We start from the raw sequence: 22479 nt of genomic DNA on the forward strand, positions 1-22479 counted from the left end.
TGCTGTATGCTGTATGCTGTATGCTGTATGCTGTATGCTGTATGCTGTATGCTGTATGCTGTATGCTGTATGCTGTATGCTGTATGCTGTATGCTGTATGCTGTATGCTGTATGCTGTATGCTGTATGCTGTATGCTGTATGCTGTATGCTGTATGCTGTATGCTGTATGCTGTATGCTGTATGCTGTATGCTGTATGCTGTATGCTGTATGCTGTATGCTGTATGCTGTATGCTGTATGCTGTATGCTGTATGCTGTATGCTGTATGCTGTATGCTGTATGCTGTATGCTGTATGCTGTATGCTGTATGCTGTATGCTGTATGCTGTATGCTGTATGCTGTATGCTGTATGCTGTATGTTGTATGCTGTATGCTGTATGCTGTATGCTGTATGCTGTATGCTGTATGCTGTATGCTGTATGCTGTATGCTGTATGCTGTATGCTGTATGCTGTATGCTATATGCTATATGCTATATGCTGTATGCTGTATGCTGTATGCTGTATGCTGTATGCTGTATGCTGTATGCTGTATGCTGTATGCTGTATGCTGTATGCTGTATGCTGTATGCTGTATGCTGTATGCTGTATGCTGTATGCTGTACCCTGTATGCTGTATGCTGTATGCTGTGTGCTGTATGCTGTATGCTGTATGCTGTATGCTGTACCCTGTATGCTGTATGCTGTATGCTGTATACAGTACAACGTCGATTCTTCTATTTAAGTAAAATAAAATTAATATAAAATATTATTTCTACTTTAATATTTAGAAAATTGAAAAAAAAAATTATAAATATGCATCGGCCGGGAATCGAACCCGGGCCGCCCGCGTGGCAGGCGAGCATTCTACCACTGAACCACCGATGCTTGTTGCACTCAGTGATCGGTTTAAGCTAGATTTTGAAGAAGCTCTAAAATAACTCGATTTTCAATTTCTAAATTGAAAAAACATGAATTCCATAGATTCATGGCTAGGCTAGTTGCTGTGTTAGTGGTTCCTAAAAGAAATTTCAATTCGGAAAACAAAAGCTAACTTTAACTTTATTGTCTTGATTCAGCAGCTTAAAATAATCCCATCTATGATAGTAAGGAGTCAGGATGGATTTATGGAAGATATTGCTTCAAAGAAGTGGAATTCGCTTCGGATCACAAAAGGAGTCTGCATATAAGCAGGTCAATGCATACGAAAATCAAAACTCTAAATAAACTTTAAAGAATTTAAAGTTTGTTTAATGATAAGTTATATGTTCGTTCTTTAAGAAATGTTAAATATAAAACGCAAAGGCATGAAGGATTTATTTAAAAAATAAAAAAGATAGGTGTGCATCGGCCGGGAATCGAACCCGGGCCGCCCGCGTGGCAGGCGAGCATTCTACCACTGAACCACCGATGCTTGATGGATTTCATGTTTCGATTTGGTTAAGTTTAAGCTCCGATAATAAATGAACTAAAATAAATGCTTTTCATTTAAATTTAGTTATCACGACTATCTCAATCTATACCAATTTATAGAAGCGTTTTTGAGGTTAATAAAATAAAAATCGCATTGAAGTTCATTAAGATGTTTCGTTTATTTCGCCATTTACAAGTTATGTGTCCATGTCGAGTGTGTGCCTTAGCTTGAACATGACTAAATGACATAATTTGTTGTATTGTTACTGCTGCTGATGCTGATGCTGATGCTACTGTCGAACAGTGTATCCGTCTATATATATTTAATTAAATAGCATATTTAAGTGTTAACAGAGTGCTGTCGGCAAGCAGCCGCGCAGAAATTATAGCTAAAAAGATGGTGAAAATCAATTTGCAGCGCGTTTGAATTGAACTCGAATGATTAGCATTTAGGACTGGCCCAGTGGCCAGGAGGCCCCGAAGCCGAACGTCTGCTTTATGCTGACCCAGTAGTATCGATACCAGTTTGACTTCATCCCTGTGTACTCGGAGGCGGGAATACCAGTCTGATTAAGCGTCAACTTCGTGGTCGACGACTGCAAAACAATTTATATAATAATTATTAATATAATAAATATAACAAGCCCAAATGGACTCAATATAGAGTATAGATTGATAGATATAGCGGTGATCGGCAGCAAATAATCTGAACCATGAACTGGCATTTGCACAATATACATTTCTATCAGCGAGAATAGAATTTACTGCATTATGCAAGTAGAAATGATCAAATAGATGATACTGATCAATCAGACATGCGAACTTAATATATACCTGTGTTTGTAATACATATGTTTATCGAAAAGAAACTCCTGATTTTTAGATCTAACAGATTTTGTATTCAACAAGTTCTTCTATATCAAAGTTCTAGACTTTAGGTTTTTTAGAATTGATAGCTCCATCATGTTACATACTTTGGCACCAAGCCAAAATGCCCTTTGAAACACATTTTTGCTGAGTTTAGTCAATTGACTAGTTTAATCAACATGTTAATTGTCTGGGTGTTTCAGATGGCGAAAGGGTTTGCAATGATCAGCACAAACTTTCCTCTAGCAATAATCTTTTTAATTGGAATTTTAATTCCGATTATCGCGATGCGAAGGAGCAATGAGGTAAGTTAAGCCTGAGAATATATATATATTAAATTGAAATTGTCTCTATCAGCAGGTTTGCGAGAATTCAATACAACTAGAAAATGATTGTGGTCGATATTGCTTCAGGATAGTTAAGCCTGTATTGGACCACACCAGGGTGCTACAGCGGCAGGTGGAGGGCTGTAATATGAATGAGAAATCGGAATTTATAAGTAAATTCGAACAAATTGAACGTTTGCTGCTTGAAAAGTTTGATGCATTTGAAGAAGCCATGACAAATATGGTCGAAAGTCTCAGTGATATGAGACCATTTCAGAAAATCGGTGCCAAATACTATTTCATAGAGAACCAACTGCCTTTAAGCTGGTTTGATGCCGCTGAGAGATGCCGCCTAATGGGTGCGCACCTGGCGAGCCCGCAGAATAAATTCGAATACGATGCCCTGAAGGCAAATTTACATAAAACCTATTATTGGCTGGACATTAACAGCTTGGCTAAAAACGGCGAGTTCACCTCGGCAACAACTGGTGAAAAGGCAAAGTTTCTCCAATGGCAGCGAGGCGAGCCGAACAATGTCAAGGACAATGAAAAGTGTGTGATACTGCCCGGATGGCCAGGCAACCATATGAACGATGAAGATTGCAAGAAAACATTCTACTTTGTCTGTGAGAAAGGTCGACACATGCTTAAGGCGCATTGACAATGCTTTCTATAATTCGCAATAAATGATTTCTTTTGTTCTGCTCTCTGTAATATGAAGTGCTTCAGATCTTGATGTAAAATCAATTTAATATACTCAAATAAAATGTCCCTTTTCTGTCCAACTTTTTTAGATTATAAAATTGTGTTCCTATTTATGCTTATAATTTATAAAATACTTTTTAACTATCACTTAACTTTAGGAATGCATTTAAATCTGTATATTGCCTTCCTATAGTAACCATCTATTGCTATTAGTCTTTCTACGGCTAATCAGAGAGTTGCCTACAACAATTGGAGGAATAGTTCAAGAAAGCTTAGAGAACACAAGTTTCTTATTTCCATGTTGACCCTTTTACTTACAGTTTCCTCCAGTTCAATGATCACATTCGAATAGTGGCCAGAAGCCCAGTTTTTCAGACGCCAGCTTTGTTGTATCTTCTTCTCGGGCACCAGCTCTTCGAACTTGCCATGCACGTTGCCGCCGTAGAGTACAAATCTGTGAATTCAAATAAAATGTCATTTGGAATTGGCATTAGGATGAAACTATAATTGATGCTCACTCGCCGCCGCGTACGGCGTCCACTTTGGCGGGCGCACGCGTAAATGCAGTGACCATTTCGGCCTTTGTTAGTGCATTGTACAGATCATTGGCATTGCAATGGAACTCCTCGGTCATGGTGAGCGAGCGTACGTCCAGCTTGCAACCCACGGGCCTGCTCGTTGTATTGTTATTGGAGGAGGAAATGGCCGCGCCAGCCGTGGCGACCTGCGACGCAGGCTTCTGTACCGCAATCTTAGCGTTGTTGGCATCCTTAGCCTCGACTGCTGTGGAATCACTGCTATTGGCATCCTTTTTTGGTAGTATCAAGTTCTTTGAATACTCCTCCTTTAGTTCCTTGATGTATACGCCCAGCTGTTTGCGAATTTGCTCACGACCCACATTGTACATGAATTGTTTGAGTGTCTCCGACTCGTTGTTAGACTCGTCAATGGTAACCGTTATTTCCACATCCTCCAGATTGTTCTCCTCGGACAAATTCGGTATGGTAAGCTTGCCATTGTGGCTCACTTTGCTGTTGTTTAGCAGCCGGCCAGACCACTTCAGCACCAATTCCCAATCGTAGAAGAATATCAGTTTACCCTTGCGATTATTGACCGTCGCCTCGCCGGTGCACTCATCCACACTTTTCACTACGCACTCGATGTCACTTTGAACTGTTCTCCATTTACAGTGCGAAATTAACATGAAATTAAGGTTAGAATTTTTACTGTAATTGGAATAGCAAAATCAATACCTATTTTAAAGTCAATGAACAACTGTGTCAGCCGCTCCTTGGACCAGGGCGTCGCATTCTTTTCCGTCCAATGCCAATTGTTCACATTGGTCGCATCGGGTCGTTCCTCAACAATCCAGCGTGGATCTCCTTCTCCCCACTTGGCCATGGCGCTGTTGCTGTTTCTATTGCGTATTTTCTGTATTAAAATATGATTGATACTCGCACTCACTGGTCCGCAGAGTGTCAGCAGTGTTCGATTTACGCTTAATTCCGTTACCTGGCGTTGCTCTGTTGACTACGCTAAGAAAATATTTGGAAATTTCTAGAAATCCGAAGTCGCTTCAGTGCCTTTGCAGTCAGTCTCGGTTAGTGAGGAGCGTTATTTTGGTGTGCCGCCGTCACGAGACAGTTAGGTAGCGCGTAACAGTTACACCGCAAAGCTTTTACTTATGAGGTTTCAATGCGTGTCAGAGGAGCAACTCTGTTAATTTAATGTGCTCCCTCTGTTACATTGCTAAGAAACAATATCGAATTGCTAATGCAAAATGTGAAGTGTAACAAACACAAAGTGACATAAAATACAATATTGACAACAAAAGTTGTAAAATCTGTTAAATCTAAATACTAGTCAAAATAATGTTTAAATATATGTATGGTTACCTAAGTGCATTTTCGACAGTGTGGCATCACTTCTGCTTACGATACATCGATTTGGCCATCCCTAGGCATCGCTATTCGGCTCATCCCTAGTGGGAAAGAAAAAGGCGAAAGAATTTTTTGTGTTGATTTGTTTATGATAAATTTAATTGTGTTTAATAAATGAAAAAGTTAGCAAATATCTAAAAGTTACAAAATATGTTAAACTAGTGCAACGTGTGTGCGTGTGTGATTACAGTGCCCGCCACAATGATAAGCGCAATGGACAATTTCGACAACAGATCGTACGGTGCGATATCCAAGGGGCGCAGTGAATTCTCAATGCCAGGTAAACACGACGCAATGGGCAATGAGTAAACAATAAAACAAAGAAGCTCAACCAGACGGTCGTCGGCAATAAAGATTAGTTTAAGCTGCAATTGAAGTGAAATTGTGTGAATGCTAAATGCAAATTGCTAGCGGGTGGGGCGAAAAGGCCACACGAAAAGTGTTGAAGCAACAAGCGACGCTGATTGTAGGCGTGTGCGTGTCGTGTGTGGATGTGCGTGTGTATGTGTGTGCATGTGTTTGTGCGTCTATTAAACTGGCCTTCAATTGAATTAATCCCGTTAATGCATTAAACTAATAAACAAATTAATACATCTAGACAGCCCGTTGTGAAACATCATCAAAAAACAACAACAATAACATGCGCACAATTGTTGTATTTCTATTGATTTGTCAGCATCTTTTGTCTCGCTCGTACGCATACGTATGTTGCCAGTGCAGCTTGTATGTGCATGAAAAATAATATATGTATGCGTGTATGTGTGTATTTGTGCTGGTGGGTGTGTATTGTTTACGTGCGCTTGTGCTCTCGTGTGTGTGTAAGTGGAATGTCGCTGTTCCAATTAACCAAATCAACTGCAGCAGCAACTACGATGCTTAAGAATTATGTTTTATTCTTGCAGAATTGACACCGGAGCAGCAAAAGCTGGTGATTGAGCTGCGCAGAAAAAAACAGGAGCTTTTACTTGAGATTCAGGTATGTTAAAAACAAAAAAAAACTCATTTCTTATCTCTTCATCGTCATCATTCCTTCTGTCTCACTCACCTTTGGCCATTGCAAATGTCAAAGCACCCAACGAGGGCATCGCCGCACCTGCTCTTCCCCTTTGATTCGCGTTTTCGTTCTCGTTTCCATTTTCTTCCATCTGTTCGTTATGGCTAATTAGTTTGTTCACATTTTGCCACGACTAATTTGCTAGTTGGAGTTTATTTTGTTGTTAAATTTATTTGATAGTTTTTAATGACTTCGACGCTTCTCTCTCTCTTATTATTCTGACGTCCAATGTTTCCATTGGCATTCTATGACACCGTCCACAATGCAAGCGTCAATAAAAACTACCGTTAACTTAAAGTGTGCCCAGCTTTTGAACTTTTCGTTGACATTAGCTTATTGTATTGTTGCTTTTGTTGCTTCGGACAAAACAACGTGGGAGCAACTGTATTTGGCGGCATCAAAAAGCAACTGTAAACAATACTGAAAAACAGGAGCGCACTTAGGGGAAGCTTTAGTGCGATAAATAAAAAGAAATGTATGAAATATTGTAGTGGTAAAATATTACAGTTAAATAATAATTTTACTAACAGATATATATTTGGTATATGGGGCACATATATTTCTAAATATATAGTTAAGACCATTAACTTTAATCATTATATACATTATTATTTTACCCAAAAAATCATGCAGATTAATGCTGAAACATTTTCTCGAAATTAGTATACAAACAAAATCGCTAAATCTAAGAGCCTATTTTAGTATTTACCTGCGTGCCGCTCCTGTGATGCCGCATGCAAAAATTTTCAAAAGACGCTGCCCTCATCGCTTACAGCTCGCTCACTCCGTCGCTTAGTCATCGATGACGTTTCGCGCGGCAGACACCACAAACCAAAGACAGACCGACTGACGGACCGACAGGCAGACAGATAACGGACAGACAAAAACCGACTGCCGATATATGAGACGCAGTGCGTTCAAAATCGGAACCAATATCGAAAATATTGTTTAATTAACTAAATTCGCTTGTTGTTATTGTTCTTTACTCAATTAATTAAGATCGTGCGTGTCAAATTGATGTAGAAATCTTCTCGTCGAGTGAAAACGTGAGCAGAGTTTGGTGTTTGTTGTTGCCGTTGCTGCAATTGTTCTCGTGCTATGTACAAGTTTCTATATCGCAAAATCGTAAACAAAACCAAAGCTAAGGTGAGTCTTCCCCCACTGAGTCACAAATCCATATTCAGTTGCTTATCACTAAATAACTGAATGAATGGGTGAGTAAATGAGGTATTCGTGCTGCCATGTGACAACCTGAAAGCCATTCGCAATTGTTGAGCAGGTTAGGAAATACCTACATTCCTCAAGTCTTATCAATTTGATAAAAAAGTGTTTAATCTATAAATGGAAATACCATAAAAGATATTTGCGAAAAAGTAATTTATATTTCGAAGTGATTTTGATAATATATAAAAGATCTATAAATAATAAATTGCACTAAGTGGAAGATCTCAGAGTCTCTTTAAAACTTAAATTGATTAATTAATTGATTGCTTAAATCAAATATTATGATATAATTTAAATGTTTATACAATAAATATAAAGTCATCCAAAAAATTTTTAAATATATTCACGTTATTTCTGATCATAAAACATTCTCTTCATGCCATATCATATATATATTTAAACTATTTGTCATACCCGCAGGTAGCTTACCTGTGTATTATGTTTGCTAATCCGCATCATGTGCTCGTCAGGCCAGATCATAGTTCATTATTCGCGCAGTTTTCCAACCAACTGCTTGAAAATTTCCATTATTCAGATTTATATTACGCATAATTTTGGGTTCCATTTCTTGGGTGTTTTATGACACCTACCCGAGGCCCGAAACCTGAGAGACACCACGCTCCGCTGACCCTTTGCGCTGTTGATCCTGTTCCGCTGGCTTCTGTCCGCGATCCTCTTGTTTACCTGTGCTTCCATTTACCGCAATGCATAAATAATCGCAGCTCTCCTCCTCTTCACTTCGTCTTTTTTATTTTCGACTGCCAGCGAAGGGTTTTTATTTTAATTTTTTGGCAATTAGTCGAGTTCAGATTTCGGGTTAAGTTTCTTTTTTTTTTCTGTCTTTCTCTCTCTCTTTCTCTTTTGGCTTGCGGTCTGTCCAACCCTCTTTTTTCCACATATTTGTCTCGTGCTTTGAATATTTTTGTTTGCCTTTGATATGCCCGCACGGCAATAAAATACGGAGAGAAATATGTGGAATGTGGAATATAATTAATTACCTTATGGCTGTACTTCTAGCGAACTGATTAATCTAGATATATTTATCTTTCCCTTTATGTAAGTTTGTAGATAAAAATCAAATATAAAAAGTTTTTAACCAAAATGTAAGCCAGCTCTGCATTTAAAAAAGCTAAATGAGCATCTCTGCCGCCTGTAAACATATTTGTTTAGCCTAAAAGTATGCTCTGTAATTTTAGAGGTCTCAGAATAAACGTTTATAAGTTGATGCTTCATATATGTAAATATTTATAGAAATATCTCTTTCAATGGAATTTTCATTTAGTATTTCATTTTATATAAACATAGACAACTTCTCAAGTTCGACTACGCTTTCTATTATCAAAACACCTTTAAGAATAATTGTAAATATATATTTTTCTCTTGTGTGAACTTTGCGCCACTGCATCTTCATATTTTTACTTGATGATTTAATTGCAACTTCCGTTCCCAGCAATTTAATTAAATGCCAAGAAATTCCTCAAAAATAATTCAATATTTGCGATTCAATTTGCGCAGATGCTTCATATGAATCATTCTCAAGTGTCGTACAATCACAATCGCAAGTCGGTCAAGTATATATGTGTGTCTGCCTGTGTGTGTGTGTAGATACTATGGGTGAGCTCCTTAATTGTTTGAGAGTGAGTCGGGTATAACGGGCTGCGTAACATATAATATTTCAAATAAGATTGGTTTCTTATATTTTATAGAGTTGCAGCTGATTTTGACAATATTTGAGACTTAAACTATGGCATATTAAGGATATATAAGTTAGATATATGCACATGACTAAGTATTTCGAGTTGCTTTCCTTTAACTGAACGTGGTCCTAGCACGAAACTAATATACTCAATTGATAATAATAGAGTATCAAAATAAGAATTAGTTGCGCCTGCATATGTTGACATTAATAGGGGTAGCGATCAAACGTTCTATTGCTTGCATTCCCTCCCTCCCTCTCTCTCTCTCTCTCTCTCTCTCTCTCTCTCTCTCTCTCTCTCTCTCTCTCCCTCCCTCTCTCTCACTTTGCTTTCTACCAGCTGATAAGATAAGGTGGCTTAGATTTTAGCGCGCACTCCTACGTTCTTCCTCTATACGTCTCCCTTTTTCTCTCAGCTGCAGACTTTCTGCCTGTTTGCCGTTATCATAATAAGACAGTTCACGTTGCCGAACAACGATGAAATGTGATTAAGCTGCTCGCAGAATGCTGATAAAGCTTTTGGCAACTTAAGCTTATCAAAGTTTTAATTCGCTGCTGACAATGTACCGTTGCGAACTGGTTCGTCTCTCATTGTGATTACGCCATTGTGTTGTTGACACTTTCGATTTTTTTCTATTGCTTGAACTTTAGTCATCGTTTGATCCGTAGTATCTATCGCTCGCTCACTCTCTCTCTCTCTCTCTTTAGCTCTCTTTGCGTGCTCTTTGGATTCATTATGCAAAATTGCAAAGTTGTTGTTTGTTCTACTTCATTAAGTTGTTGTTAAACTTTAGTGCTGTGCATTTGCCAAGCTTTTAAATTATGATTTATGTGAGCATCACAAACACCAACAACAAAAGCAACAGCAACAATGAGCCTGAGTGCTAAAACTTATTGAAAACGTACTTGAAGTGCAAATTTGTACTTTGATTTATGGCGTCTGCTTTGAGGTTATAAGCGACGAACAAAGGCAACGCCGAGTGGCAACAATGACCGTTTCCATCCACATCTCCATATTCATCTCCACCTCTGTTCGACCAGCTTCTGGCTAACTTGTTGTTCTTTCGTCCAACACACAATGGCCAACTAATCGAAGTGCCGAAGCAACGCAAATGTGACCAGCACTTGCAGTTTATGGCGTCTGCATGCAAATGGCTTCACTTATGCACGTATTTCAATTCCAAACGTTCCGAGCTCTTGTGCTCTGCCTGCCTAGCCGGAGGGATTGTCCTGACTTGTTTCTACTTAAGCTGAGTTGCTTAATTTTCTTAAATTTTATTTACTTTATCAGTTTATTTTAATTTCTTTAAATTATCTTTTTGAGCTTCAATATTCAAAATTACTCTTCAGTTTCAGTTATCCTTCTTCTCTTAATAATCAAAGACACTTGTTGTGAGCGTTAAAGTCAGCTGTCGCTAAAGAGCACAAAAAAGTACTCTTGTTAAAGCTGTTGGCAGCAAAGAGCGTAAACCGTGCTCTTAGTGCATTTTTAACATAATCTTAACAGCGCAGTTTGAGCACAACAGCGCGTTAACAGATCAATTTGAGTACAACATCAAGTAAACAGCTCGTTTACATTAAATTAGCCATAACATTGGCATACGCTGTTATATCTTATACACCCGAAACACTTGTTGTTGCTCATCGCGCATTAACAGTCGAGAATCCAAAACAAAATGTCAACGTAACGGACGAATTTCGTCGGCGTCGTGCGGCAAAAAAAAGAAAGAAATTAAATTTCGATTTATTTTTGTGCGCGCTCGAAAGGTTTTCGTATATTCTCGGCGTGAGTGCCAAAAAATATATAAAAATAAAACAACAAAAGAATTAATGAGCCCGGCGCCCGGTTCTAGATATTTATAGTATTTTTTGAAAAGCAGCAGCAACAACAACAAAAGTGTCAAAAAAAATCATAAAGGAATTAGTGCAAAAAGAGTGAAACTAAATTGTATAAACAATTGTAAAGCAAACGTGCTTATTTAAGTGAATTTCGCTCTAGAAAGTGAACTGATAAGACGTCTCTTATCAATCAACACAATAATAATAAAAAATATCAAAATTCGTGCAGATTATACAAAAAGTCGAGAAGCTAAAAAAGAAAGGCTAAGCGAAAAGGGAGCAAAGTGATAATTTAAACAAATAGCTGTCACACATGTAAATATAAAAAATCATATTTTTATAAAATGCATATTATTTTATTTAACTTGCCAGCAATTTACAAGTACAAAAAAACGCGTCACTTTTAACTGAGAATTAAGAAAATACTTGAGACAAGGTCGAAATATTTGCCTCTCCGTTAGCCTAGACAGTCTATATATATGTTCATATACTCATGTTTACCTTTGTGCTTAATCATAGAGCCCGATAAACAAAAATTCGCGTCGCTTATGACGTCAGTTTCACGTTTCCGCCTTGTTGTATTTGGCTTTATCAATTATTACCAGTTAGAATATGGATGTCAGTCGTATTCTTGTAAATTCATACATTATTTGAGTTAAAGTTTGCCACATGAGTAATAAAAAATTATGGACTTTTTTTGATCAACGAAATTAGCATTAAGTTGGGCAATTTGTTGGTAAATAACTGCTGAAATGGAATGGAATGGGATGGGATGGATGAGAAATGGAATGATTTGATTGGCTTGTTTACCAAAGTTTGAACTTTTAAGAAACTTATTCAAGATAATATTTAACTGGAGTCATCTGACTCATCTGATTCTTGTAACAGCTAAAGCAAACAGTTGCCCAATTAAATAAATATATATATTATATCTATATATATAGTCGCACCTTATCGCTTACACGTTAAACAAATAAAGAAAACAATCAATTTTTCATTTTTTTTTTATAAATTTATATAAATAAACTGTCCGAGTAGATAATAATGCAGCAGCGAATCCAATTTTATGTGAATTTTGTTTGGTAAATGGAAGACAAAAAGGGACACAAGACCAAATATCATGGCAGGGAAAAAGGTCAAGATACGGCCCAGTGGGCAGACAGATGAAGGTTAGTTGGGAGACCGCATAACGACGAGGACCCCCAACAATATAAGTTACGGCGATGCGAACCCGTTTGCCAAACAGCCAAATAGTCAAATAGCCAAAGAGTAGTGCTGCCTTCTGGCTGCTGCCTTCATTTTCCCAATAGGCCAAAAGTTTGCCAAAAATAAATTCACAACAAATTTACTGCGCCAAAAAAAAAAACAAAGCAAAACAAAACGAAATGAAATAGAACAGAACCGAGGAAAGGCAAGCGTAAATGACGGCTGCAGCAGTTGTACAACTGGTTACCGGACTTATAAATATAATTCTATATACATATGTACATACATCTATATAAATAAACACACACACACACATACATATATATGTTTGTGTGCCTGCAAGTAGTTTATCGAAAGCGCGCACAATTGAAGCGGGTGGCGACCCCTGGCGGCGGCATTTAGCAGGTCCTGCATGTTCTCAACAACGAAAACGCTCAAAGCTTTTGTCTCAATTACCAAACAGTTGCAAATTTAACTTTATAGAAATTTGGAATTACTAAAAAAGTATAGTTAGACTGCAGAAAAATGTATTTTATAAATTTTAAAAAAGTTTTGTATATGAGAAGAGGCACTCTCAGATACAGTAACTCTATTTTTGACTATAAAATGTCTTACATCTGCACAAAATAATATTTTTTATATTCTTTTATTATCTCAAAATGCTGAATTTATTCTTATTAATTTTCACTAAATCAAAAAACTTGCATAGAACTCGACTCTTAGTAATTTCTGTTGGCCTGTGTAAAAAGTAAATAGTTTTTATTAAAATCTGATCGTATTTTTCGAAAAATACTTTGGTGTTATATGAATGAACTGAATTTGAGCCTTGAGCCTCTTTCACTTTAAACAAAAATTGAAAATGTTTGCAATTTTCGCAATCGAGAACTTGCAGCGCCGGCTGTCTGTCTGCGTTTCAAGGAGCAGCAACATGCCACGACAATTGCCACGCGTTGGCAACCTCTAGCGCTGCCATTTTTTATCAAGTGTTTGCCGCACGCCTCGCACAGCTCCTGTTACTTGCCCGCCTCCTCCTACCCCACCCACAGAGCTGGCCTTCCACCTGCTGCGCGTCTTTCGCTGCATATTTTAAGCGCGCCTGCCAATGAAACATGCCAAAAACACCGAAAAAACTACAACTACAATTGCGACGGGGCACGTTGCAGGGGCAACTCAATTGGTCGGACGTTGAGTGTTGCCAACTTTTTCAGTTTTTTTTCTTATATGCCAAGAATGCAAATGACGCGGCGACATTCCACGGCTGTTGTGGGCCACATTTACCGCGTTTCACTCAGTTTTATGTTTCGCGCGACAAAAGACGAAGCGAAGGAGAAGGGGGAGGGCAAGGGGAAGCGGCAAGGGGCATCCACTTGCCTTGGTGACACTGGAATTATGCGTTGCTCCTTTGTCTGGCCACGAATTGCATTGAGTCGCGACGATGGGGCATGCTTCGATAGCATTCAACTGTTGTTTGCCTAGGGACCGATGTCGTATCATTTGATTAAAGCTAAAGTAACTGTGCTTTAAATTTCACGAGCTCTGTCTACGTAGAACTCCATGTAATGCATACCTGATTAACTGCCAGCTATAACAATTTATTGCTCTAGTGAAGCCAAAAAGATTTCTTGCAACGCAAAGCTAAACATTTGCATGCTTGATTGATGGACCAGCTAGGAGCTTTATATTCTTGTGTAAATGGCTCTATATAAAAGATATAGTAGCCTTTTAATATGGCAAATAGAAAGATTTTTACATTTAACTTTATATAAAATAAAATTATATAAAATTGACAAGTCTTCAAGCTAAACATATATATATTTATATATATCTTTTAGGCCTTTATTTGACATAGAAATATTTCTGTTATAGTAATGCTCTTTAACAATTTGGTAAATGATCTCCATTAAATTGTCATAACGAAAAAGTGATGCCAATTTGTTGCGAAGTTTATGACAATGCTGCCCAGCGGAAAGGCAGCATGAAACCAATTGGAAATGGAACACTTGTGTAGTAATTAGCAAGCATTTCTTAGCAGCTAATGATGATGATGATGATGATATATAGATATGTAGATATATATTGTATATATTTATATTGTATATAGCCAAGAAAAGTCAAGAGATGCATGACACTGAGAAGACCTTTTTGTGCGAGCCAAAGGTCTGCAACTTGCTTACAATTGCCAAATGCAATAAAATAAAAGACAGAGATGTCGAGTCAGGGAAAGAAGATAAAGAAGAAGAAGCCAGCATAATTTGCGGTTTATTAACGGTGCCGTTGACAGCAGCAACGCTGACAGAGGGAGGAAGAGAGACAGCGACTGACGGAGAGAGAAGCCACTAAAAACAACATCAAAGTGCGATCCGTTTCTCGACTGTGGTGCAGTTGAGGCGAGCTGAAGGCGTCTAGCTACCAAATAGGGATGGAGAAGAATGGAAGGTGGGGCGAGATGAGTTTTCCAATGCTCGATTGGCTGCACATTGTGTCAACGGGTTGGGGATTTGACCCAAGAGCGGATGCGTTCATTTAATTTACAGTTTGCCGTGCAAGAATTTTTATGCAATTGGTCAGTATTGTGCTGGGGGTCGGCCGATAAAAGCCAGACACACACACATATAAACATGTATAATATGTATATATATGTGTGTGTGTTGTTTGTATCTGTTTGCAGCTGAGTTGCGCCTGTGTTCAAGTTATGCGGAAATTAATGCATAAAGTGCAGCTCACAGCGCTAGCAACGCTTTTTGGGTGCGCCCAGCAACCGCAACAACAGCAGCAGCAGCAGCAATAACAGCAACTTTCATTAATTGTCAACAAACATGCGCAACGCGTGCCCCGTGCCGGGTCGTTGCATGTGCTAAAAATAATTACATTTCGCATTTATATTGGCCCGGCATCGGTGCAAAGCGTTGCATTAGCTAAGCGACCCCAAAGGAGAGCGCGCGCGCGTGTGCGGTCAGCTCTAGTTAAGGCTGTGGGGCGAGGGACACGATTATAATCGATTGCAGGTGCGAAAAGTAGACACTGTCCCGGTCGCCAGGCAACCGCAGACATGACATTCAGCGCCTCTCAACGGCCCAGTTGAACCCATTCAACAATAGCGTCTATAATTATGTTGCTTCTCTTCTTCTTTCTCTTCACATGCAACCCTTTCAACATGTCTTTCAGTCGCAGCTGTATCAATGTTGTTTCTCTTTTTTTATATATTGTATTTTATTATTATTACCTTTTGCTTTGGATTTCCATAGCTAATGCAATTTTACTTTAGTTTCAACTCTCAACTTTCTTACTTTTTCCAATTTGCAATTTAGTTAAACAAAGTTTTTATTTTCGAATGTTTTACTCTGTCTCTCTCCCACTCTTTTTTACGCTATTTGTTTTAAATTTGTTGGAAATTAGTTTGCTGTCAATGCAAATAAAAAAACGTCGAATGAATTACTTTAAAAAAGGCAATTTTCGTCATATATCACGTATAAAACTCTATTAAAAATATGTGAAAAATAGTTATAATAAGAGCTTTACTTTTCCATTTTTGTTTTTACTATCATATATTATAATTTAATTACATATCTGATGAGCTATCTTGACTTCAAGTTCTTGTGTTCCATTCCATTTGTTTCTTTTCAATTTAACTGTTAATTTGATATTTAGATTGTATTGTAGACATATATTTTTCAAAATGTATATTTTTTACCAAAACGGCATGTTCCATTCCATTTGTTTCTTTTAAATTTAACACTAATTTTAATATATATTGACTCTATTATTGACAAGTAGTCTTCTACATATGTAGTCGATAGTTTTCTTCCATTTGATGTGTTCCATTCCATTTGTTTCTTTTAAATGTAACACTAATTTTAATATGTATTGACTCTATTATTGGCAAGTAAGTCTTCTAAACATTTAGTCCATAGTTTCTATAATTTGGTATGTTCCATTCCATTTGTTCCATTGACATTTGCCACTTCATTGCACATAGCATATCTACTTATACATTGTTTTCTATAATCTAAAGTAATTTTTAATTTGGCGTGTTCCATTCCATACAACGGTCACTTGCTTGTGAACTAACTGCAGCTTTAACAGTAATGTATCTTCTGCTGCCGCCCTTTCACTGCATTCCACTGTTTCTTTAAGCAAAATGCCTTTACATTAAAGTATCTGCCTAGCCTTGCTGCAGGTCAGCTGTGGCATGCCGTTTGCTAGTTAAATATGGAGTTTACCACTTCTCTTAACAAATCAATATATATGCTTCAAGTTATTTAACTGCTTGTCAACTAACGATAGCTCATTAGCCATGAAATAACTATATTGCGAAAAATTTGCTCAAAAAACTCCTGTAACATGAAGACTTGGAAAGCGTTGACATTGTTGGTCTGAAAACGACTTTGAGCAAATGAAAATTTCGCACGGACAAGCTGAAGGTTTTTTTTTTGATATTTTTTGTTCTCATTTAATGAAATTGAATATTTTGTTGAATAACTTGACTTAAATTGTTGCCGAGATGGCGCATGCAACTCAATTGTTTATTGTTTCTATTCGTATCTGGGTGGATCGCTGTGTAATGTGAGGATTTCAGATTTCGTATTTCGGGCACGAATTAAGAAATGGCAACTTCTGTAGGCCAAAGTCAACAGCAAAGTTTGCGCTGTAATGCAATACGTAGTTGTTTGTTTGTTGTTGTTGTTGTTGTTGTTGCTTATTAGTGGTCTGCGAGAACTGACAGCAAAACAACAAACAATTTGCAGACAGCTGAGAGCTGAGAGCAAAAGGCGTGAAAATTACTTTGGAAACGAGAAACACGCGAACGAACCGTACAGCTGGGCATAAATTGTGGACATCCGGGCAAAGTAGCCAGACTCCATTACAAGTCACATGTTTGAATCGCAATTGCGATTCGTTTGAGATTATAGAATGTGCACCCAATTGGCAGCTGGTGAAAAAGCGCACAACAAAATGATTAAACAGATAGAAAGATTTCCTCTATTACAACGAAATCTTAACGAAATCGTGAGCTTTTAATTAACAAATAAATTAACTCATTAATATTATTAATCAGCAGTTTTGTGTATACGAACTTCTACTTAAAAGTAATTACAGGGCATACTTGAGTCGAGTAGCTGCCACTCTACTAAAGATCATAAAACATTTTAACTTCGTTTATCGCTTAAGTAATTATAATAAAACTGAATATATATATATATAAATATATATATATATATATATTTACGATTTATTTATTTGGTTAGAATTGCAAAGTTCCTCATGTTAAAAAACATTTAAAGATAAAAAATATTGTGGCGCCTTTTCATAAATCTATAAAGTAGCAGTCAGTCAGTCAGTGCCATTAAAGCGGGCATAATTAATTTAATAGTCCCCGGACACGGCACAAAGGTAAACAAGCCAAGCCAGCAGCTCTCTCGCCCTAGAAGGCGCAACTGCATATGGAAAGCGAAACACACACACACAGCCACACACATGAGTGTATCTTTACTTGTATATGGCCCTAATGTGACTTTACTTAGCTAGACAATAAAAAACAGAAACAATATTTTCCATTTTCCAAGGGCAAGGCAAACGGAGACTCGCTGGGCGCTCGTCTCAGGCTAATTGCATGTGCCATAACGTGAGGGCGTAACGACGGCGAAGCGAGCAGGGGTGGGGGCGTGGCTGTGTATGTATGTATATCAGCCCCTTGGCAACAACACACAAATAATGGCTCATGCGGCACTTATTCAATAAAAGAGGGTGGCTGCAGTTGGGGCTGATTGCGCTGTTCAAAAATTAAAACTATTAAGTTATTGAAAGTGCAATGAATGAGGGGAAAGCGATGTTTCAATATACCCTATAGGAAGTGAATATAGCTAATAAATAAATGGAAAGTCATAAATGATATGATTTTAAGAGAATTCTTTGGGTAGACTGCAAATGAACTATGAATTCGTTCGGAATATTTGGCCACCAAATAATAATATATATAGTTCGGTTTATAAGACATGAAACTGTACTGAAAAGGGTATATATATCTTGATCTACTTTTGATATATATCAAACAGGAAGTGTCCAAAGTAAAAGCTGATTGCAACCTATTTCAATAGGCAACTGTTTCCATCTATCAACTCTATGAGCTTGTTTACAAACAGCCCTCTCAATGTTAGTTCAGCTACCCTTGAGTAAAGTGCAGCTGACATTGTGAATTGTTTTGCTAATGCATTTTGGCAGTGCAAACTGCAAACGATCGAACGACCACCAAATGGCGTCTAACTTGGGTTTTACGACTCGAACTTAGGGAGTTCCTTTTCGGGCCGCTGGGCCAGCTGCTGACATGCGGCAAATGCTAATTATACAACAAAACGACGCTAGCTGAAAGCAATTTTATTACATTTTCAACATTTTCCTCGCGCGTGGCAAGCACCGACCCAGCCACAGCAAACAAATCGTTGGGGCGAGAAACCTTTGAACCTATTCGACCAGCCCTTGCCACGAATTTACATACAGATGACGCCTAGTTTGAAGGGTTCCAATTTCGAATGCGCATATGACTCAAGCTGAACAAACTATTAAATCGAATACCAAGAATGGAGCACGTTTTCAGCAAGTGTGAAAACTAGCCAGATACCCTGTAAATGCTCAGATTTGTGTCTTGTGAAATGTGAAATGATATAATCTGAAACTTATGCAAATAGATACAGTATCTTTAAGCTACATCTATATACTCTATTGTATATACCCTCTGTGGTTCGCTTTCCAATTACAGGGTATACATATTGAACTATTTGTTGTAATAAAAAAGGGCTTTGGGCGACCTTAACCCTTGGGCAAGGCAACATTTGCTACATCAAGCAAAACTGCCTTCGACCTTTCTGTCTGACTTTGACGTTGATGTTCGATGTTGATTTTGGTTTTGATGTCTTACACTTGTTGTCTGTGGTTGTTGTTGTTGTTGTCTGGGCGTGTGTCGCCTTTTGTCAGGCCAAACGAAGATCAATGACTCGCACCATTGAACCAGAGAGAAAGAGACTTGGACTTGGACTTGGGAATCAGCATTCGCTTCGTTGCTTCTAGCAGCGGTCAACGCATAGCAGCGCTCACATTGTCCACAATTTAAATACATTTATTTATTGTTATTATTATATTATTAATTTATGCTTTGTTTGTGCTGCCATTAAATTAATTTATTTTTATTGTTCTCTTTTTATTTGATAAGAATTAATTCTGTTTCAAGCGAGTTTCTAGCGGAGTTGCCTGAATCAAGTTTTTGTTATTTATTTCAACTAAAATTTGCAACATTTTACTTTTGATTTATGTTTATAGTTGAATACTATAAGTAGAGCAGCATATTTTAGCATTTCATTAGGCTAGGTTCTATTTAATATCTTCATTTCTTTCAGTTTCTGAAATTTTCTATATATAAAAGTTTTTTTAATTTGCTTAACTGGTACTCTCACATTAAATTTCACTATGTATTTCATATATATCATCTGTGCAGCTGGAATTTCGTCTTCAATGCTCACCTGAAAGCACTTGAAGTGCGAGATCCAAGCCTAAACAACTTGGGAATTGTAAAAATGCTTTGAGGTGTTGATTTCTGCTGTGTTTGTTTGCTATTAACATGGCAACTGACTATTGACTCTTAAAATAGCTTCGATTACAATAGACGCTCTTTGTAGACGTATCCAGATACCCCGTACGCTTGCCCTTCACAGCCTGCCCTTAGCACAGTGTCAACATCCGTTGACGCTCGTGACAATTGGTAGCTGTTGCCTTGCCTTACATCAACTGTGTGTGTGTGTGTTTGTGTGCAGCCCAGTTTACGACACTTAACAAGCTCTAATATGAGTATCTTTTTTCTATGCACTCACTTATCTGGTGTTTTGTTGCGATTTTCTTTATCTAGAGCTGATTTATGCCTTCGGCTCCAGCTAGGCAAGGCTACTACTGTTGCCATTGCCTAGCTGCGTGTGTCATAGGCGCGAATGCAAAAATAAATGGAAGCTGATGACTCACACCGCACACAACGAGCTGGAGCACAACAAACTAGCGGATGAATGCGCTGCATTTCATAGACGCGTTGCAGGGTCGCTATCTGCGGCCATTTCATCTAAGCTGCAATGCGCCAGCTGCAAGAGGAGCGCAGCCGGCTGCACGACAATGAGACAGCACTCAGTGCGGCTCTAGAATGGGCTGTTAGTGCAACAAGTTGTTGTGTTGTTGATCTAACTGTTTTTAGTCTCTGTTTGATTTGCTCATTTGGTTGCACTTGTGCAAAGTTGTGCCAGCTCATTTGCATCTGTCTGATAATTATGCAAAATGTATCTTACAGATACTTGACGCGACACGCGTAATTAGCCAGAGTTTATTTTCTTTTGCGCCGCAGTCTTTAGACTTTGCATTCCTTCTAATTCCATTGACCCCGCCCCACCTTGTTTATGCAGCTTCTGTTCGATTGTTGCGCAATTCCCGTTGAACGGACAGCAAATGCTGTATAAATTTGAAAGTGTCGCATTTTGCATACCAATTTCGGCCAAAGAGACCAATTGTCAATTGTCTACTGAGTCACAGGCAGCACGTAGCACGCAGCGCATAGCTGTTGACTCACACTTTGAACTTACTCCATAGGCAACACATGTATCCATGATATACACACGTATCTATATATCGTATATGGGCGTTGGGCGTTTTACTTTCACAATGGAATTATTTTTCTTTTTTAATTGTTGCCTTGAAGGCTTTCAGTCGCTTTTCTGTGTCAAGTAGCTGCTGCTGCTGCTGCTGCTTTAGTCGAAACTGCAGGATATCCTCACTTGCCGTAGCTTTCATCTTGCAAAGAGCTGCAAATGGTTTTGCCATTAGGCACATGGTCAGGTGTATATGCTTTATGGGCTATAGTTACATGAACTGCAAGTCAGAAGCTTGATCAAAACTTTATTTATAATGAGCTTAGAATTTATAAATGTGAACAAAGATTTTAAAGTCGATTAAGCCTTGGCAAAGTTAACAAGTTATGATACTATTTTGAATGCAAGTCAATGATGCTGCACATCAATAAATTATCTCACAACTTATATAGATTTCTTCACAAGCTTGATCAAAACTTTATTTATAATGAGCTTAGAATTTATAAATGTGAACAAAGATTTTAAAGTCGATTAAGCCTTGGCAAAGTTAAAAAGTTATGAAACTATTTTGAGTGCAAGTCAATGATGCTGCACATCAATAAATTATCTCCCAACTTATATAGATTTCTTCACATATTTATGCTTCTATTTACACACAGAATTCAAGTTACCTGAAAAACATTTAATACTGAATCGCTACTATATCACTATATTTAAATCAAATTCCATTCTCTCTCCATTCACAATAAACATATATCAAAGCTGAAAACACTCGCATAAACTATAAAAACATCCTTGACACAGAGCCGCATAAGAATGCATCTAGTGTTCATAACTGTTTCCCCAGTTGGGTAAATTCATGAATGGGGCAGGTAAAATTTGGGGCAGCTTCTAAAAAGCAGCACACAAATATGCATTACAGCTGAACGAGAAAAAATGATGCGAAAGGGAGGTGTAGCCGCTGTTCCCACTCGCCATATGAAATGCGACTGACTGGATGAAATATAAATAAAATCGAAAATAAATAAAGAAAAACGTGCGATTTGTGGCTTTAAATTTGTTGTAAAAGCGCAACTCGTGCCGCTTGTTGTTGCTTTCGTTGTTATACGTGTTATTTATGTTGTCGCTGCTGCCTCATGTGTGACACTAATCCAGTGTGGCTATAGAATCAGCTGAATATGCAGATGCGCACATGAATTGATATAAAGATAGAGATACAGAGACAGAGATAGAGGGAAATAGAGATACAAATACAGATGGAGATGCAGCGACTGATACAGATATACATATAGATACATATACAGATACAGTTGCAGATAGATTAGATGCAGATACAGACGTAGATAGATTTACAGATACAGTAACATATATAGATATATATACAGTTAGATAGATTTGCAGATACAGATACATTTACACAGACACAAACAGATAAAGATAAAGATATGTATATAGATATAGATACACTTACGTGTATAGATACATATACAGATACATTTGCAGATACAGATATAGATACAGATGCAGATACAGATATAGATACAGATATAGGTACAGATACAGAGACATAGACAGTTACAGACAAAAATACACAGACAGAGACAGATACAGTATACA

The 22479-nt window shown here is 37.8% G+C and overlaps 3 protein-coding genes and 2 non-coding genes across 9 annotated transcripts in view; 2 read left to right on the top strand and 3 right to left on the bottom strand.

Moving 5' to 3' along the window:
* Positions 1 to 794: 794 nt before the first annotated feature.
* On the bottom strand, positions 795 to 865 carry Trnag-gcc. The gene has a single exon. It is a non-coding gene; the product is annotated as a tRNA-Gly (tRNA).
* A 455-nt stretch (positions 866 to 1320) lies between these two features.
* On the bottom strand, positions 1321 to 1391 carry Trnag-gcc. Its single transcript has one exon. It is a non-coding gene; the product is annotated as a tRNA-Gly (tRNA).
* A 166-nt stretch (positions 1392 to 1557) lies between these two features.
* LOC111603744 (activator of 90 kDa heat shock protein ATPase homolog 1) lies at positions 1558 to 5105 on the bottom strand. 2 transcript variants are annotated; one of them, XM_023321463.2, is made up of 5 exons: positions 4801 to 5105; positions 4542 to 4705; positions 3807 to 4461; positions 3607 to 3742; positions 1558 to 1986 (listed from the first exon to the last, which is right to left on the bottom strand). In XM_023321463.2, the coding sequence occupies exons 2-5, from the start codon at positions 4687 to 4689 to the stop codon at positions 1840 to 1842; spliced, it is 1086 nt and encodes a 361-aa protein (XP_023177231.2). In that variant the 5' UTR covers positions 4690 to 4705; positions 4801 to 5105; the 3' UTR covers positions 1558 to 1839. The 2 variants fall into 2 exon arrangements, with proteins under 2 accessions (XP_023177231.2, XP_023177232.2); XM_023321464.2 differs by having other exon boundaries at positions 4542 to 4719.
* Positions 2443 to 3368, top strand: LOC111603745 (C-type lectin domain family 4 member K-like). 2 transcript variants are annotated; one of them, XM_023321465.2, is made up of 2 exons: positions 2443 to 2562; positions 2615 to 3368. In XM_023321465.2, exons 1-2 carry the CDS (start codon positions 2461 to 2463, stop codon positions 3242 to 3244), a joined length of 732 nt encoding a protein of 243 aa, XP_023177233.1. In that variant the 5' UTR covers positions 2443 to 2460; the 3' UTR covers positions 3245 to 3368. The 2 variants fall into 2 exon arrangements, with proteins under 2 accessions (XP_023177233.1, XP_023177234.1); XM_023321466.2 differs by having other exon boundaries at positions 2618 to 3368.
* A 145-nt stretch (positions 5106 to 5250) lies between the features above and the next one.
* The window catches only part of LOC111603743 (cytohesin-1), a 38479-nt gene continuing 21250 nt past the window's right edge, over positions 5251 to 22479 (top strand). Inside the window, exons 1-2 of one of the 3 annotated variants that reach the window (XM_023321462.2) lie at positions 5251 to 5508; positions 6131 to 6204. In XM_023321462.2, coding sequence (XP_023177230.1) covers positions 5430 to 5508; positions 6131 to 6204 — 153 coding nt within the window. In that variant the 5' untranslated portion in view covers positions 5251 to 5429. Of the gene's footprint in view, positions 5509 to 6130; positions 6205 to 7089; positions 7429 to 10847; positions 11357 to 22479 lie in introns of those variants that run through there. The other 2 variants (XM_030224543.1, XM_023321461.2) reach the window with 2 other exon arrangements.

This window comes from Drosophila hydei, unplaced genomic scaffold, assembly GCF_003285905.1.
Source record: "Drosophila hydei strain 15085-1641.00,03,60 unplaced genomic scaffold, DhydRS2 tig00008114-arrow-pilon, whole genome shotgun sequence".
Classification (NCBI taxonomy): Eukaryota; Metazoa; Arthropoda; class Insecta; order Diptera; family Drosophilidae; genus Drosophila; species Drosophila hydei.

Bases quoted from the DNA above. Each gene is read 5' to 3' on its own strand.
- LOC111603744 (XM_023321463.2), bottom strand. From the start codon at position 4,689: ATGGCCAAGTGGGGAGAAGGAGATCCACGCTGGATTGTTGAGGAACGA. The intron at 4,462-4,541 runs GTATTGATTTTG...AATGGAGAACAG, and splicing joins GTTCATTGACTTTAAAATAG to TTCAAAGTGACATCGAGTGC. The intron at 1,987-3,606 runs GTAAGTAAAAGG...ATTGTTTTGCAG, and splicing joins TCATTGAACTGGAGGAAACT to TCGTCGACCACGAAGTTGAC.
- LOC111603745 (XM_023321465.2), top strand. From the start codon at position 2,461: ATGGCGAAAGGGTTTGCAATGATCAGCACAAACTTTCCTCTAGCAATA. The intron at 2,563-2,614 runs GTAAGTTAAGCC...TGTCTCTATCAG, and splicing joins CGATGCGAAGGAGCAATGAG to CAGGTTTGCGAGAATTCAAT.